The sequence below is a fragment of the Delphinus delphis genome, chromosome 5 (genome assembly GCF_949987515.2).
Source record: "Delphinus delphis chromosome 5, mDelDel1.2, whole genome shotgun sequence".
In the NCBI taxonomy this organism is placed as follows: domain Eukaryota; kingdom Metazoa; phylum Chordata; class Mammalia; order Artiodactyla; family Delphinidae; genus Delphinus; species Delphinus delphis.
The window spans coordinates 8,371,219-8,389,473 of record NC_082687.1 but is presented as its reverse complement, the minus strand read 5'-3'; the positions used below and the strand labels follow the sequence as shown (position 1 = coordinate 8,389,473).

Genomic DNA, 18,255 nt, shown 5'->3' with positions numbered 1-18,255 from the left:
CTCTAGCCTTTCCCTTCATTTCTCTTGTCTGATGTCCCTTCACCGCTCATTCTGGCCACTCATTGTGGTCAAACCACAGCTGTGCATTGAGTGAAAAAATCGTGGGGTGTAAACTATTTATAGCAGAAGTAACTCACAGTCTCACCTGATGCTTTTCCTTAGCATGTAGTCTGGGCGTTCAGAAGTCCCTTTCAAATGGTCCTTGTTGGCTTCACCTTCCTGGTCATAAGGCCCCTCCTCACCTGACACTATTGTGTCTTGATAGTCCGTCTTCTTGAACTCTCAGCCCGTACTGAATGGCTGCTCTAAGCTCTCCACAGCTTTGGAGGAACAAGGACCTTATCTCTCAGAGCTCTAGATCTGCTACTTCTGCCCCCATGAAGGTCCTCTTCAGTATGTCCCCAGGAGATGCACTGACATGGTGTCAGTTGTAAAAAGGTTAAGAATCATTATTATAGCCTAAAGTAAGTATGTTTTTCTCAGTGTTTGCTTATACATAATTGACTCGTCATCTAAGATTTCCAACAGATTTTGCTTAAAAAATAAGGAAAGGTTAAAGCTAGACTTTACTGTATTCAAAGCTATTAGCCATATGGAGTGGTTTTAAAATGTTTTGAAAAATAAAAATCTATGATCTATTATTTCGCCTTTAACAACTTAGAGCTGCAACTATTTACAAAAATATCCTTTAAGCCAACAGTCACCACATTTCAAGGTGAGATTAAAGAGTCAATAAAGTCTGTCGTAATATCATCACGGCAGATTTTCTAAATAAGCAATGTAGAGGGCAAAGATTATAAATACTTCATTTTAGTGCACATGATTTCCTATTTGTCTAAATTCATAAGGAAACATTATCAGGCTTATATTATTATTTGTTACAATAAAAATGTGAAAGCTTAAGGAATGTATTCATTATGTAAAAGGGTTTAATTTTTACTAAAAAATTAGCCATCTGCCAGGAGCATGGACATGTTGAATCTTGGTGATGGATATAAGGAAATTCATGGTGATATTCCCTCTATTTTTCTATGTTTGTACATTTCGTAATAAACTTTTGTTTAAAAAGAAAGGCAAGGCATGACAGGTGAAAATGGTTTCAATCTTCCAAAACACAGTGAACTAGAAAATTATGCATATCTTTTGTTATATAAATATTATATTAAATTCCTACTGCAAAGTAAAAAGAAAAGCGTGCTATCTTAGAATAATGAAGAGTTCAGTATTGCTAGAACATTACGTGTGTATGTAGGGGTGAGGAGGAAACTCGCAAAAGAAGAAAAACTAAAACTAAGATCTAGATGGTGAAAGTGAGAGGCCACCGAGATCTAAGTTCAGGTCAAATCACAGTGTTTCGGGTGTGACTGAGCCTGTCACCGTGTCATGGGAAGGAGTCATGCACCTGTGCTCCTGGTCACATGGGCACCGCAGTGAGAGGCACTCACTCACACAAGAGCAAAGAGTTTCCTTTGAGGAGAACAGGATTTCCACCTGAGCACAACTGCACGATCAGATTTTCGTATATTTATTTGGACAGGATTTATTCCAGTGATTCATTCACTATTCACAAAGATTAGAAAATAAACTTGGTCTTTTAATTTCTAAAAATAATTTTTAGCTTTTGTATTCATCTGCTCAGGCTGCCATAACAAAGTACCCCAGACTAGGGGCTTAAGCACCAGAAATGTGTTTTCTCACAGTTCAGAGAGGCTGGAAGTCCAAGAGCAAGGTGCTGACAGGGTTGGTTTTTGTTGAGACCTCTCTGACTTGCTGACGGTGCCTGCTCAGTGAGTGTGTCCTCACATGGCCTTTCCACTGTGTTCTCTGGTGTCTCTGCCTCTTCTTTTAAGAACACCGGTCCTCTTGAATTATGTTCCCACCTTTATGACCTCACGTAACCTTAATTACCTCCTCAGAGGTCCTGTCTCTAAATACAGTCACCTTGGCGGCAGGGCTTCAACATATGAATTTGGGGGGAATACAATTTCGTCCATGACAACTTTCAAACCTAAAAACTCCTCCATTAAAAAATTACAGTTGGATTTATACCCCGGGAGTTAGGGAAAATATGAAGAGAAAGAAGAAGACAAATTTAAATAGTAAAACAAGTGATTGTGAATTTGAGACCAAACTCATCTAGCCATCCACAGAAGGCACTGCTCCCAGTGGAGGGAGGGGAGAGATTTAAGCGTGTGTGTATATGTGCCGGCATGTGAGTCCTTAGCAACTTTTCCTCACGTCTTCAATTATTTTATACTTAGGATATTTCTTATAAATGTTACATACATCTTTTATATAATTTTACTAAATCTACATATTTGTACATTATAAGTTGTATAGAATAAGACTAAATTAAATATGGAGTATTAAAAATCACCAAAGATAGTATAACTTTGAAAATATTATGATAATATTTAATTCATAATGTTGCCTCCATGATAGCCTATCTAAGATAGGATATGAATTTAAATTGCAGAATAAATATTTAATGTTATCTTTCACTTGGGGATATGATTGAACTGATAGTAAAATATGGTCATCTGTTTTTACTCTTTGGAGCTCATTTATTTCAAGATAACAGCTTTGGGTGTTGAGGGAGATGCCTTTTTATATTTTTCTTAAATTGAAGTATAGTTGATTTACAATGTTGTATTCATTTCTGCTGTACGGCAAAGTGATTCAGTTATACACATATATACATTCCTTTTTGTATTCTTTTCCATTATGGTTTATATCAAGATACTGAATATAGTTCCCAGTGCTATACAGTAGGACCTTGCTGTTTATCCATTCAGTGTGTAGTACTTTGCATCTACTAACCCCAAACTCCCAGTCCATCCCTCACCTCCCCGCTTCTCCCTTGGCAACCACGAGTCTGTTCTCTATGTCTGTGAGTCTGTTTCTGTTTTGTAGGTAGGTTCATTAGTACCATACTTTAGATTCCACATATAAGTGATATCATATGGTATTTGTCTTTCTAACTTACTTCACTTAGTATGAAAACCTCTAGCTGCAGGGAGATACCTTTAAGGTCACACCATGAGGGAGCGTATAAAGTCTCATTCACTTGTACCTGACCAAGCCATGGTGCTGCACTGATGGTTTAATTTGTTCTGTGATGTAGTCAAGGATAAACATTTTTCTAAGTAATTTAATTTTGTGAAAACCTCTTAAAAGGGAATGTTAAAATACTTAAGGGAAACTATTTCAAGAGCATTAAATGAATTAAATTCTATAATTAAAATGTCTAAAACTAAGTCGTGAGGAACTCTAGTTATAAGCTTACATCCAGAAACTTGTACTGGGAAGTGATGAATCCATATTTCAGTTAAAACGCTTCGTATTCCATAGTTTTTATTATACTATTTCTACCAAGATTATCTAATGCAGTCAGATTTAGGTATGAATGCATTTCTACTGTGCTAAAATGTCTTTCGCAGTTGGGAGAATCAGTGTTCCATTCTGGAGAAAAAGGCGTATTTCCTTTTCAGATTTTTCTTCATACATTCTATTACTTTATAAGATTTATGTGTGTGTGTGTGTGTGTGTGTGTATTTATATAAAACCTATGAATTATGGGAAATGTCTTTGTAAGTTTGCACTGTTCTCCTGATTTGAATACAGATTACTTTTGGTACAAATACAAAAGCTGTTCATTGGTAGAAACACAGCCCTTGCCGATTTGCCTCTGAGAATGATTTCTCTTTTAATGTGATATATTTGGCGCCAAGTGCTCTCAGGAGTGGCACTCTGCTCAGATTTTGATCAAAAATGCAACCTGGAATTTCTAAGCACTCTTCTGACTTTCTGTGTGATGCAGTGGCAATGTCACTTAAATGTCCCTTTTACCTTTTAAAGTAAAATTAAGCTAAATCTCTTTTCAATTCAAGGGGACTTATCAACAAAGAAAATAGTCCTTCTGGGTTCAGCAACCTTGATGAATGTATTTTGAATGCTCATCATGAAGTGGAAAAATTACATGAAAATACTTCTGGTTATCTTGGAGAAAGGGGCAAACCGAAACGTCAGAAATCCAGTTCCGGACTTTCTGAGCTCAGTGAACATCAAGATAGTCTTGTGGTAAGTGCATACTTCCGTAAAATCTTTACTTGTGGTCAGTTAGGGAATATCACACCTCTTTTCCTTGCTTTGTAAAAAATACCAGTGTGGAGTTTCACAGAATTATAGAGCATGAGTTCTGAAAAAGACCTTAAGAGCTACTAAGTATACACACGTATTTCTTTCTGATAAATATAAGAAGCAAGTCCAAGGTAGATTACACTTTGCCAAAGGAACAAGGGGCAACACATGCCTCGGTTTCCATGTTATTGAAATCGGTCTGAGTTTCCTCTCATTCTTTTGAGCATTTTTAAATTTTATTTTTGGAATAAAATTGTCACAGCAGTTTTCCTTCTATTCCCCCATTTTATTTGTTCCTGTCTATATGAATATGTAAAAAAAAAATTAATAAATGAACTTAAAGTGAAGTGAAAGAAGAATACATACAGGACGAGGATCAATTGTCTTTGTGTTCAGAAATCTCTTTGTGTTCAGAAATTTAATTTCAAAGCTGTACACTATAAATAGTTTCTTTCCTCTATGTCTCAGGAACAAAAAAATTAATCTCCTACACGGTTACCTCAGACCTGAACTCTGGGTCATTAATTTGATACATAAGCTATAGCAGGTAGTTTTAGTCAATAACTAAATATTTATGCAGTTTAACTATAAATATATGTCATCCTTTTTTGTGTATGCTTCAGTTTCTCTGAAAAGTGAGAACAAAAGTCTGTCTTCTAATTCCCTGTAGTTAGAAGAAATGTAACCAAAGAAAAAAAGAAAAGAAAAACCTGCAGATGAATTTTATAATATAACATGAACTAGCGTCCCTAATAAAAATAGGTAATAGGTAATATCCATTCTTACAATGTGTAAAGCCTCTGTTCTGCTTTATCTCTGAGCAGTTTTTACCTCCATGCTGGGTTTTCTGTAAGTTTAGCAAAACTTATGGGCCACTCATTTTCCCATTGTCAGTTTCTGCATGTGCTCAGAGAAGATTCCCAATTTTATTCCCTAAATAAAATATGCATAAATGCAAATCTGGGGAAAACATGTTTATTCCATTTTCTTCCAAATGTCTTGGTGCCCTGCTTCTAGAAATAAATTGATCAGCTAGAATGGACAGAGACATCCACCTCAGACCCGTGTCTGACACAGTTCTCCCAATACAGAATGTAAGCTTTGGAACCATTGCACATTAAATGGTTTTTAACACTAACTTAATTCTTATTTGGGGGAAAAGTAACATTTTTAATAAACTAAATGATACTAACTCTATTAGCTCTTTATTTGGCCCATGATTTGTTTATGTGCCGAAGAGAATTACAGTGACTAGAAGTCTGACACTTGGCTTCTCAGAGAAGAATGTACTTCTCTGAATCCCTTTTAAAATGAACTTAACTCATCAATATTTTTTTTTCCACCAGAAATAGTATCTTAACTAGCTAGGTGGTAATAGCTAATAAAAGTGGGAAAGTACATTTATTCCTTAGAATATGTGTGTGATTGCTAAAACTATGGACATCGTGTTTGTTTAAAAACATTTGGAGCAGAGAGCCTAATCCCATTGTGGTCTTTTTTCTGTGAAAGGGGTTTGTCTCCACCTTAGCCACCAGTTTCTGCATTCCAGGATTATGCAGGTCACATGTTAACATAAGTGAGCTAGGTGGACCGTGTCTTTGTTGCAATGAATAATTTAAAACCCTGTCAACACAACTGAGACAGAAGCAAAACTTCCTCGTCTGTGAAGTGAGGGTATTCTCAAAGATCTTTTCTGACTCATATTCCATTAATTTTAAATCTCATCTTCACAGGTCACCACAAAGCAAAGAGCTAAGGAACATAACAACGACTAGTATTTAGACTAGTCCTGAAAGTGCAGCTGTGCATCTTAACGTCCCACTTACTTTTAACCTTCTATTTTTACTTTACCCCACTCTCCTCCAGAACCTTCTCCCACTTCAAGTTCTTTATACACTGACTAAACTTTTGTTTCTGTAGCTGGAAGAACATACACAATTCTATGCCTTCTGTGTGCCAGGAAATATGTCAGAATCTAGGGATACAGCTGAGAGACAAACAAGCAAAAATCACTGCCCTCACGGAGCCTACATTCCAGTAGGGGAAACAGACAAAATCTAGATAAAAAAAGTAAACCATAAAATATATTAGATAGTGGTAACTATTAAGCAAGAAATAAAGCAAGAGATGAGGATAGGAATTGTGAGAGGGCAGGGGATACAATTTTAAGGAGAGTGGTCAGAGGAGACCTCCCAGGAATTTGACACGAGTGCAAAGACCTAGAGGAAGTAAGGAAACGAGCCATACTGTCACAGCAGGTTGCAGAGACCCCGAGACAGTCACTTATCTGCAGTGTTCAAGAAACCACAGAGATACTGTTAGGGTTAGAAGAGAATGAGGAAAGTGAAAGAGGTAGTTGGAGGGGGGAGAGAACAGATTAAGTAGATTATTGTTAAGGACTCTGCCTTTACTCCAGGTGAGATGAGAATCCGTGTGAGGGTTCCAGGTAGAACGGTGATGTGACTTACTGAAATTTGGTTTGACTGCTGTGTTGGAAATAGACAGTCAGCAGCCAAGGGCAAGAAACAGGAAAACCCGTTAGGAAACTCTTGCAATAATCTAGGTTTGCGCTGATGATGGTGTGAACTAAGGTGATACCGGAGCCGGCACGTATTGCCTTGCAGGCTGCACAGTGCAGTGCTCTAGGGGGCGTTGTTCATATTGACTAACATGTGCATGGGTCCTCCTGGAGTAGTGTATTGCAGTAGTCAGGAGGTAATAGGTGGATTCTGGATATATTTTTGAACATAGAATTGACAGGATTTCCTGACATTACGTAACTGTGGGGTGTGAAAGTAACAGAGGAGTCAAAGATGACTCCGAGGTTTTTGGCAACTAGAAGATTTGTGTGGCCAGTTTACCGAGATGGAGAAGACAGAAGTTTGGGAGATGATGTCATGGTTCAGTGTTGGACATGTTAAGATTGAGCTGCCCGTCAAATATCTAAGAGGAGATAGCAGGAAAGCAGCTGGATTTCTGCGAGTTTAGGGAGGGTATCCTGGCTGGAGATGCATCGTGGGAGCCAGCAGCAGATAGAGGCTATCTGAAGTCAGCGTACTGGATGAGATAACCGAGGGAGCGAGGATGGACAGAAAAGGGAAGTGGCCTCAGGGACCGTGAGCCCTGAGGCATACGATCGTGTAAAGGATGGGGAGATGACAAGGTCCCAGTAGAGGAGACTCAAGAAGGAGACCCCAGCAAAGTAGAAAAAAATGAAGTGTGTTTGGTGTCCTGGATGCCAAGTGAACCACGTATCTCGAGTTGGAAAGAAGGTCAGATGATTGGCCGAGTAGAAGACTGAGAGCTTAGCCACTGGGATTACCAAGCTGGAGTTCACTCAGTAAGGGCAGTTTTGATGGAGAGATGGGAGCAAACCATCTTCCAGAGAAAATGAGAAGAGACTGACTGAAGAGTTTGAGTGATAATATCACAGTGATCTCACCAGCCCACAACACAGCCACAGTGACCTATAAAAGCATCTTGCAAATTTGGAATCTCTAAAGTGGGAACTGTCTGCGTACTTTCCCTTATCCTTTTTCCTCTCGGGGCTGTCATGACCAGCAGAGACTAAGAGACTACGGATAATTCAGAGCCCAGAAATTAGTGAGTGGCATTCAGGTGCTCTGCCTTATCTCTAATTATTGCCGTGGTCCCAACCTTTTCCTCTCTCCTTGCACTGCTAGCTCACACCTGTGCTCTTCAGCCTTTCTCAGAAGGAAACCTTGCCCCCTGGTTTATTTTGAAGAGCTAAGAGAGCCAGGCTGTGTTTCAGCAGCTTCCCTCACTCATGCTTCAAACTTTCTCTAGATCTCCACCCATTTTATTTTCTCACCTGCTCAAATGATGAAGTGGTTTTTCTAAATTCTAAGGTTAACTTTAAGGTTAAGTAGCCTTGGAAATTCTCTTTTCTACATCCATCTCCCCACCCCCTGTACGTGTACAAACACATACACAAACTCAGTCCCTCACTCATGCAGACACTTTTCATTGCTTCCTCTCCACTGGCTTATTTCTGTCAGCCTAGAAAATGTCTGTCTCTAAAAACATTCCTTCTAGGGCACAATTTAACAGTTTGAATCAAAAGCTATAACTCAGTCACGCAGTGTATCCAATAATCCCACCTCTGCCACCCTGCTCTAGAGACATCATTGTAAATATGGAAAAGACTGTAAGTATTCATTTGCTCACCACGTGAGCATCTATAATCATGGAAAATTAGAAGCAATTTAAATGTTCAAAAGTAGGGGACCAGATAAGTAACATTTGCATGTCAATTCAATAAAATATTATGCATCAAATAAAAATTATGGTTCTGAAGACTATATAATAAAGTGAAAAATGTTTAGCAAGGGGTATTTTAAGTGCTTTGCATATATTATCAATTTTAATCCTCCAGTAATCCATAAGGTAGTTATTGTTTTTAATATTCTTATTCTAAACATGAGGAGACTGAGGCACAGGAGATTAAACAGCTGCCCAAGGTCACACATAAGGGGTGGAGCTCGGATTACACGATACTCTCCCTCATATTAAAAGTAGGTTATAGGGCTTCCCTGGTGGTGCAGTGGTTGAGAATCTGCCTGCTAATGCAGGGGACACGGGTTCGAGCCCTGGTCTGGGAGGATCCCACATGCCGCGGGGCAACGAGGCCCGTGAGCCACAACTACTGAGCCTGTGCATCTGGAGCCTGTGCTCTGCAACAATAGTGAGAGGCCCGCGCACCACGATGAAGAGTGGCCCCCGCTTGCCACAACTAGAGAAAGCCCTCGCACAGAAATGAAGACCCAACACAGCAAAAATAAATTAATTAATTAATAAAAACTCCTACCCCCAACATCTAAAAAAAAAAAAATGAATCCGCCTGCCAATGCAGGGGACACAAGTTTGAGCCCTGGTCCGGGAAGATGCCACATGCCGTGGAGCAACTAAGCCCATGCGCCACAACTACTGAGCCTGCGCTCTAGAGCCCGCGAGCCACAACTAAGCCTGCGTTCCACAGCTGAAGCCCGCGCGCCTAGAGCCCGTGCTCCACAACAAGGGAAGCCACCACAATGAGAAGCCCGCGCACCGCAACGAAGAGTAGCCTCCGCTCACCGCAACTAGAGAAACCCGCATGTAGCAACGAAGACCCAACGCAGCCAAAAATAAATAAATAGATTTTTTAAATAAAGTAGGTTATGAAGCAGTATATACAGTGCATGCATTTATGCATGAATATGTGTATATAAATATATATTTAAATGTTCATTCCTAGGAAAAAAGACAAATATACCTAAAACGATGGTATGATTGTATTATGGGAGCGGTGGTAGTATTAGAGGCAGTCGTTACTCCCAAAGAATATTTTCCAAATATTCTTTGTGTGATTATACTAATTCTATAATAAGCCTTACATTATATATATAAAAAAAAACATAGTCTAGCAGCTCTCTTATTCATAAACAGCATCTCCTTAATGTCACGTATACCCTCTGAAACCATAGGCAGGGTTCAAGGAAGGAGCATAGGTCTTACACTCAGACCTGAATTTCAGTTGTAACTTTATCACTTAATAGCTATGGCAAGTGAGCATGTTACTTAGCCTCAGTTACTTCATCTGTAGCATGGGAATATTAATATCTCTTTCTGGTTTTGTGTGAGATTTGAATGCAATGAAATGTGCTAAAGAGCAGGAAAGACTGACAGCAGTACATATTTAAGTTCGTTTCTACTCCCTCTGCTCTGATGGCCAACCTCTCCCCTTCATTTTGCCATCAAAAATTTTCAACAAGCTGCATTTCCAGTTCTTTCCACACTTGCTCGTCAACCCCTGTAATCTGAATTCTACCCCTCTAAAGACCTCTCTAAGAAACCACTTTCTCTGTGTCACTGGGTGGACATGTGGTTGGAACTGGTCTTTTAAGACCGCTGTGCTATTGTCTGCTTGGTCCTTGACCTCCCGAAGTCCCTGTGGTGCTTGATACTCTCATTTTCTCAGAGCTCTTTCTCCCTTGGCCTCCAGGATGTTGACCTCTCTTTGTCCTCTTACCTCAATGACTGTATTCTTCTTTACTGTGTCCTTTACTGGCTGATCTTCCACAAAACATGCTTAGATGTAAATGTTATGCAGGTAATTGCCTTATATCTCTTTTCCGTTAGCACTTCACATGAGAGCTTCTCTAATTCCATGCTGTCCGATGTCACCTCTCTACAGATGACTTAGAAATCAACATCTAGGCAATGCTCTCTGCAGCTCACCTTAGATAGTCCTCCCAAGTCAACATGTGAAGATCAAACTCATCTTCTTTCCCTCATTGGTCTCTTTTCACTCAGTATACCGATCTGATTTCATCAGATCATCATCTTCTTAGTCTTTTTGTTGTTGTTGTTGTTAATGCGGTACGCGGGCCTCTCGCTGTTGTGGCCTCTCCCGTTGTGGAGCACAGGCTCCGGACGCACAGGCTCGGCGGCCATGGCTCACGGGCCTAGCCGCTCCGTGGCATGTGGGATCTTCCCGGACCGGGGCACGAACCTGTGTCCCCTGCATCGGCAGGCGGACTCTCAACCACTGCGCCATCAGGGAAGCCCCCTCAGCTCACGTTTTTAATGCAGTATAACTCAGTAAGAACTCCTGTCCAAAACTACATGACAGTGATTCTCTGAGTGGTGTCAATATAATGTAAAAAACCCCACCATTTGAACCACTGATTTAAAAGTTGTCATTCCTTCAATGATACAACAATTAACTATATGACAAGCACTGTTTTAGGCACTAAAGACGAAATGGTGACCAAAACAGACACACTGTCTGCCATCCTGAAGTTTATATTCCCGAAGGATGAGGCAGATAAGAAACAAGTCAACGTATAGTCAGATGGCAGCACATGCTAGGAGAGAAGTGGAGCAGGATAAATAAGATGGGAAGTGGACGGGAGGTTAAGAGTTGGCGTTGCACGGGTTGAGTCCTCAGATCAGGCCACACTGAGAATGTGCTTGTGCAGAAACCTGGACGAGGTGAGAAAGTGAGCCATCAGGATATCTGGGGAGAGACTGTCCAGGTGGAGGGAGAACAGCCCTAGCCTTTAGAGGTTGCGCAAGAGGCTACCACGGTTGGAGCAGAGTTGAGGGAGGAGCGTTGTAGGAGATGAGGTCAGAGGTGTAGCAAGGGAGCTGATCCCTTAAGGCTTTGTAGCCATCTTTAGATCTCGAGCATTTACCTTGAGTGAGATGAGGAACCATTCGAAGATTAAAGAGAAAAAAAGTCATTTTCTGAAGTACCTTTTGAAAGGGTCCCTCTGGCAACTGTATGGCCCAAGGGTGCTGAGGGCTATTCAGATAGCACGCATCTTAAAAATAAAGATGATATTAACAGTGTAACAAACTACAGTTGGAGCAGTAACCAAAATACATCAGTCACAGTGGCAAGGACCGGTGTCTGTCCGGTTCCCCATCCACCATTGTACGCCAGTGCCCAGCATAGCTCGGCACTCACAAAAAATGAGTTAAAAAAAAGGGAGCGAATGAATGGTTGCCCGTATAGCTTAGAGTAACTTGGGTAACAAAAAGACCCAAGATGCAATGCCTTGCACACCGTAAAAGTTCTTCCTCCCGTGACAATCTAAAGCAGTTTGGGGCTCAGGAGAAGAGTTAGAACACTTGCTCCACGCGATGTTTCAGGGACCCAGGCCAACTGCCTCTCTGCCGTCTTTAGCAGGTAGCTTCCAGAGCATTCGTGGTTTTCATCTCCGTTCCAGCTCCCAAGAGGAGAGAATAAGTGAGTCAAGGCGTGAACCTGGTGAGGCAGGTTATTAGCCAGGCCTGGAAAACACACATACCACTTCTCACAGCCTGTCGGAGAGAAGTCGGTCACGTGGCCCCATCTACCTGCCGGAGGGGCTGCGGCTGCGCTGTCGCTGGGCGTGTGGCTCCCGCACTGCTGTGCAAGAAAGGTGGAACGGACTTGTGGGGACAGCTAGCCAGCTCTTCCATAGGTGTCCTCTTACAGTACCGGGAATTCTTTTTGAATATGGATTAATTTATGAGTTTTAAGCATAATAAAACATAAAACAGAAGGATACAAAAAGAAATTCAGATTTGCCATGAATCCTTTGTTAATGAGAATATTATCACGTACCTTCTCTTAGAGCTCAAGGTTAGAATAATGAACTTGTTTTGACTAGCAGTGTTCATGCAGCCTTCAGACTGAGCTGTTTGTATACTGAGCGAAGGCATTGTTTGAGTGTCCTCTGTAAAGGCTTTGTCAGCATTTTATAGTTTTAGAAGACAAATTTGTTTTTGCTCCAGGTGTTTTCAAGTGCTTCAGTGGTCAAACAAGTTTGGAGCCTAGCTGTTAATGCCAAAACAGAGATGGGGCCAGGGGAAAAAATTGAAAGTAAATTCCACAGTCTTAAAGCTAATTTTTTCAAAGCTTTTGCTCTTTATAGATTTGAGGTCATTTTTATGATTGAGGGGAGTGGTTCTTAAAATTGTTTCTTCTGACACCCAAAAATTGTCCAAGTAAATTATATCATAGAAAATCTGTATGTTTTGAAAGTCACTGGTAGGCCTTCTATGAGGCAGAACTAGGCTTTAGCTGTCTTTTTTTTTTTTAATATTTATTTATTTAGGCTGCATCAGGTCTTAGTTGTGGCATGTGGGATCTAGTTCCCTGACCGGGGATCGAACCTGGGCCCCCTGCATTGGGAGCGCAGAGTTTTTACCCACTGGACCACCCCAGGGAAGTCCTATCTGTCTTTTTTTAATGCAATTCTAAAAGCAAATTTATCACATTCTACATAAAGACGTAATCTGTTCTTTGCTATTTCTTAAAATTACCTATTACCTTTAAAAGATCCTAACTTTAGAAGACTAATTAAAATTAAGTTAATGTAATAAGTCATTATTTTTAATAAGAATTGTACTACTTCAACTTTAATAAATGAAAACATCGATGACCTACTCTTTTACCACACCTAGAGAAGTGTTTGGGACATAAAACAGTTTAAAACCTTCAAAAGGCGTGGAGTCGGCGTTTCTCATAAGACCAGCACTATTAACAACTACAGAGCGTTTGAAAGTCCAGTAGCATAATTCTCTTACAATGGAAGCTTTCTACATTTCAGCCAATATTTTGACCTGTACGTTCCATTTTCCCCTTCCCCCATCTCAGTGATGTGGGGAAATTGCTGATCTATTTCTTAACCTTCCCTCCCTAAACCCTTAGGCAAAGGATGCAAGTTAGAATCTATAAAATGCTTTGCAGCCATGGTAATAGGTACTTTTGTTACTCTACTCCTGGATCTTCACTACCTTTATTATTTTCCTTCTGAAAAAATTAGGGTAGGTTGCCAGTTGTAACACATTCTTCCCAGATTCCTGTTTCCCAAAGGTATAGGGGCAACCCAACTACCTTAGCAAAGGAACACGGTGTACTTGCATGCTGCTTTGGTGAAAGCAGACTGAATATTCACTAGTCTCAGTCATGTGGAGGACAACATGAAAACTGGAATTATTGTAAAGCTTTAGAGAGGAATACTGAACAATACTGAAAGTCACCCTTTGTCAGTTACATGTATTAAAAACTCAGGTCCTTGGAGAGGTATAAAACACACAGATCAAACATTTTTTAAAAAGTGGCGGGGGTGGGGGGCGAGGGAGTTGAAGTTACTGCTTGTTTTAACCCTGGAAATCAACTAAAATTTCTCACATTTCACACCTGCTTTTCTCAGAGCTTTTTATTGTAAAACATAGCTGTCTCTTTTCTATAATTCTCAAAACCTATATTGCTTAAATCTTGCTTCTTTCTGTTTTGGGAAAAAAATCAGTCTTCTAACATTTTTCTAACTGAAGTATCTTTAAATTTATATAATACTATGGTTTATTTTTTCTTCCTTCTTTCTGAATATCTCTTAGCCTCAACGTGAAGGTTTTGTTGGTTTTTTTTTTTCCTTTTTTGCGGTACACGGGCCTCTCACTGTTGTGGCCTCTCCCGTTGCGGAGCACAGGCTCCGGACGCGCGGGCTCAGCGGCCATGGCTCACGGGCCCAGCCACTCCACGGCATGTGGGATCTTCCCGGACCGGGGCACGAACCCGTGTCCCCCGCATCGGCAGGCGGACTCTCAACCATTGTGCCACCAGGGAAGCCCTGAAGGTTTTTATTTCTGCTGAAATAGTCATTTGTATTTACTGTAATTATAAATGTATTTCATTGATAGTGTTTTAAAGTGATCTGAAGGTGGAGGGTTGTGCTTCCCCTAGGAATTCATGTTTCAGAGCATCAGGAAAACCTAATGCTATTGCACTAGATCTTACACTAAAGATTTTGATAATCTATTGAAGATTACCAATGAGAACAAAGATTCTTTGTCATAGATCCCTCTTTATGAGGAAGATCACATTCAGGTAATAAGAGCAGCTACACTTTGGCTTCATGAGAGCCATTGTAGAGAGGCCTCTTCTAACTCAAACTTTAGAGATATAAAAATGTAAGTATAATTGGATGTGGTTATAATTTCTTCTTTATTTCTCAGATCCATTCTAAAATTATCTAACTGTGTAAATTATCTAAACATGTAAATCGGTGGGCAGTAATGGCAGACACAATCACTGTCTTACTAGTTCCTAGAACATCATCTTAACTGTGGGTAAACAGAAGCAAAATATTTCCTTGGAGATTTCACAGTTTTAGAAGTCATAATAACATCAACAACAACAGCTACTATTCATTAAAAGTACAAGGTATTATTTTAGTGCTTTACGTGTATTATCTCATTTAATCCTATGACCACCCTATGTTTATTGTTGCCATCCCCCTTTTCCAGATGAGGAAACTGAGAGTCAGGTAGGGTCTTACAGTTGGTAAATGGTGGAGCTAAGATTCCAACTGAAACATCCTGGCTCCAAAGCCACCATTAGAGCTATTATGGGATGCTGTCTCCCTTTGTTTTTATTCTTGATGGAGCCTAGGGTTTTGTTTGTGTTTTGTGGCTGCGTTGGGTCTTTGTTGCTATGTGCGGGCTTTCTCTAGTTGCGGCGAGCGGGGGCTACTCTCCATTGCGGTGCGCGCGCTTCTCATCGCGATGGATTCTCTTGTTGCGGAGCACGGGCTCTAGGCACGCGGGCTTCAGTAGCTGTGGTGCGCAGGCTCAGTAGTTGTGGCTCGCGGGCTCTAGAGCACAGGCTCAGTAGTTGTGGCTCACGGGCTTAGTTGCTCCGCAGCACGTGGGATCTTCCTGGACCAGGGATCGAACCCGTGTCCCCTGCATTGGCAGGTGGATTCTTAACCACCGCACCACCAGGGAAGTCCCGAGCCTAGGGTTTTAAACTTTAAGAATTCCAGACAGGTTGGCCACACCACCATAAATGGAAAATATTTACAAGCCAAAGATTAGTTATCCAGTCTTATTTTGTGAAGATTTTTGTATATTTCAATTTCATGGGATCATTGTGAACCTTAATCAGATATACTTTCCGACGGGCTTTTCACAAGGAGAGATTATAAACATGTAGATGAATACACGTTGCTTCGCTATGTGTTCTTTATTTTGGTAACACAGAATACATGGATTGTGCTTAATGGTCTTTTAATGCAGATATGAATCTTTGACTTCAACGGAATTCAGTTCCAGATCTCCAAGGCATCTCTGTATTTGGGTCTCCCGAATGTAAACGAGCTCCTGTTTGCATATTTGTAATCTTCCTGCCTGGGGACGGCTTACTTTGTGCTCAGTCACCCGAGTTGTATTTAGAAACTGTTGGCCGTTTTTACAGAGGCAGTTAGAAAACCTTACAAATATACCTCCTGATAAAGCATTAAGCCCTCTTGGTCAGCCTGAAATACACGCTATTTGAAGTAAGTTTCGTGTTTATATTTTTTGTCCATCTTGGCTAATATAAAGATTCACATTAAATATCACAGAAAGAAAGGTTCTCAAGTGAACTCCATGTCTTCTTACGGCTATTTGATAGCTTAGATACAAGCTACATATTACCCCAGATCATACTGTCAATATAGACTGAAAAGATGTTAAATAGACAATGAATGTTACATTGGCTTCTGATCACATTGGAGGTCAGATTCCTCAAGTCTAGCTCTAATGCCACCCTGGTATTCTGGGAGTCTGGGTTTTGTTTATGCTTAGCTATAAAATGTGGATAATAACTAACAAGAACGTTATAGACCACAGTGACCATTTCTGTGGTGCTATCAGATATCTTTGTTAATGGAATGGTAAAGTTCAGCATATAATTTTATGCCAGCAGTGTCTAATAAACTGTCATAATTTTCAAGATAGGACTCTGATGACTAGAAGTAATATCTGCTTGTTATCCGATGTTTCTATTTTAAAGAAAGGCGGGTCTGTTGTTGCATACGTCTTACCATTCCTACTGGGCAACAAATGGTTCGTTTTGTTACAGAATATGGAAAGTCTCAATCCCACACCATCTCCTGAAAGGATTGGACCTGATGATGTTGAACTGACATCTGATGGAAGGTAATTTGAGAGTTTTCTCCTTACACTGTTTATAAGAATGTGAATAGACTTTTTTTTCATTTAGTGCCATGTGCATTGTAAGAACTAAAAGGAGTAGAATTAAAGGACTATATGTTTACCAACAGTATTTTATAGCGAGGAAAATGTTTAAATGGAAAAATCTGCCGTGGTGCTGTTAAAGGCAGATAACCGTATTCCTGTTTTGTGTTGTTTCTAGTTTTGTTTCGTTGTGATGAATGTTTTTGTTTTGTTTTTGAATTTCATAAGAATTTTATTTAGAGCTACTGAGCTTCTAAAATAAATGAAATCATAATTTCAATGAATGAAAAGCATTGTTATAAAACAGAATGACATCTTACGATATTTTGTTTGTAGCAAAGAAAATGAAAAGGACTGCAGACAGACCCAGCATTCTGAGGTGAGTAGCTAACAAGTAAGATTTTGACTGTGACAGGTCTGTCCCTACATTCTTGAGAGTTAGTGTGAAGCATTATTAGCTTATCAATAAGGGGTGATGACATTCAGTGACGGGATTGGGATTGGTGAGAAAGACAAATGCCAAGACATGAAGGTTCCTTGAGAAATCAGAAGAACTCCACTCTTTTGCTTTTGAAATTCTTTCATTTTGCTTGTGAGGATAAACTTTAATAGCATGGGGATTACTCCTTAGGTTTTCCATAACATAAGACAAAACAAATACCAAAGCTACTAGTTTTATTTTCCATGATTTCATGCAGTTTTTAAGTGATTAAAATAAATAGTGAATTTTAGTGGATGTGTCAAAGAGATGATCTCATTAATTTTCAAATTAACGTAAAATCAGTTCAAGTTATTAAATCCAATTCATTTTCTGAGTTTTGTGTCTTGTTTTAAGTAGACAACAGAGAAAGAATATCTCACTCCCTTCTGTGGTCTAGATCTTAAAGTTTTGGTGACCTTCCTGGCTTCCCTGTTGTCCTCTGGGGGCATAGCCTTGCTGACCCAAGTATTTGGTTTCCTTTGCTCCCAACGCTGGCTTCCATTCAGGGTTCTGAGCCTTATTTTTCATTCATGCATGTGTGTGTAACCCAGTACTTCCAAATGCTTCCAGCTGCGCCTTCAATCTTATTAATCAGCTTTCTTTTTGGCAAGGGTTAAAGCGTTTCTCAACCTGTTCTTGGATTCTGACTCTTGATCTATTAATTATACATAGAACTTCCCGTCTAACCCAGTGATTGTTCATCTTTTTTATGCACTAACCTAACCCACTGATGGATTTATCCAGTAATATATATTGAGTCCTACTATGTGCAGGTGACGTGCTAGGAGCTGGGATTTAATAACAGCTGCAGTTCCTACCTCCATAAAGTTTTCCAGTCTAGCAAATGAAGAATTCAAAAGCTGTGGACCCCCTTATTAGAAAAATGCCCACTCATGTAAAATTTGGCATAAAATTGCTAGAAATGAATGGCCACCTGACAGCCCGCCTCCGCCGTGTCCTAGACGCCTCGTATCTCCTCTGTGCAGTTTCTCACGTGCACTCCTTCATTAACCAGCCAGACGAAGGGAAGGGAGGCTAGAGGCTGCTGCTTTTTGACTTGACAGATTCTGAGCCACTGCTTTCATCTCTTATTTCCAACTCGTTTATGCATCCTTCCTTGA

General features: G+C 40.2%; 1 protein-coding gene across 2 annotated transcripts in view; it reads left to right on the top strand.

Moving 5' to 3' along the window:
- FAM13A (family with sequence similarity 13 member A) overlaps positions 1-18,255 on the top strand; it is a 336,376-nt gene that overhangs the window by 273,593 nt on the left and 44,528 nt on the right. For both annotated transcript variants that reach the window (XM_060011983.2, XM_069540673.1), the window contains 3 exons: positions 3,891-4,080; positions 16,538-16,614; positions 16,990-17,032. In XM_060011983.2, the coding sequence (XP_059867966.1) occupies positions 3,891-4,080; positions 16,538-16,614; positions 16,990-17,032 (310 nt within the window). The remainder of the gene's footprint in view (positions 1-3,890; positions 4,081-16,537; positions 16,615-16,989; positions 17,033-18,255) is intronic.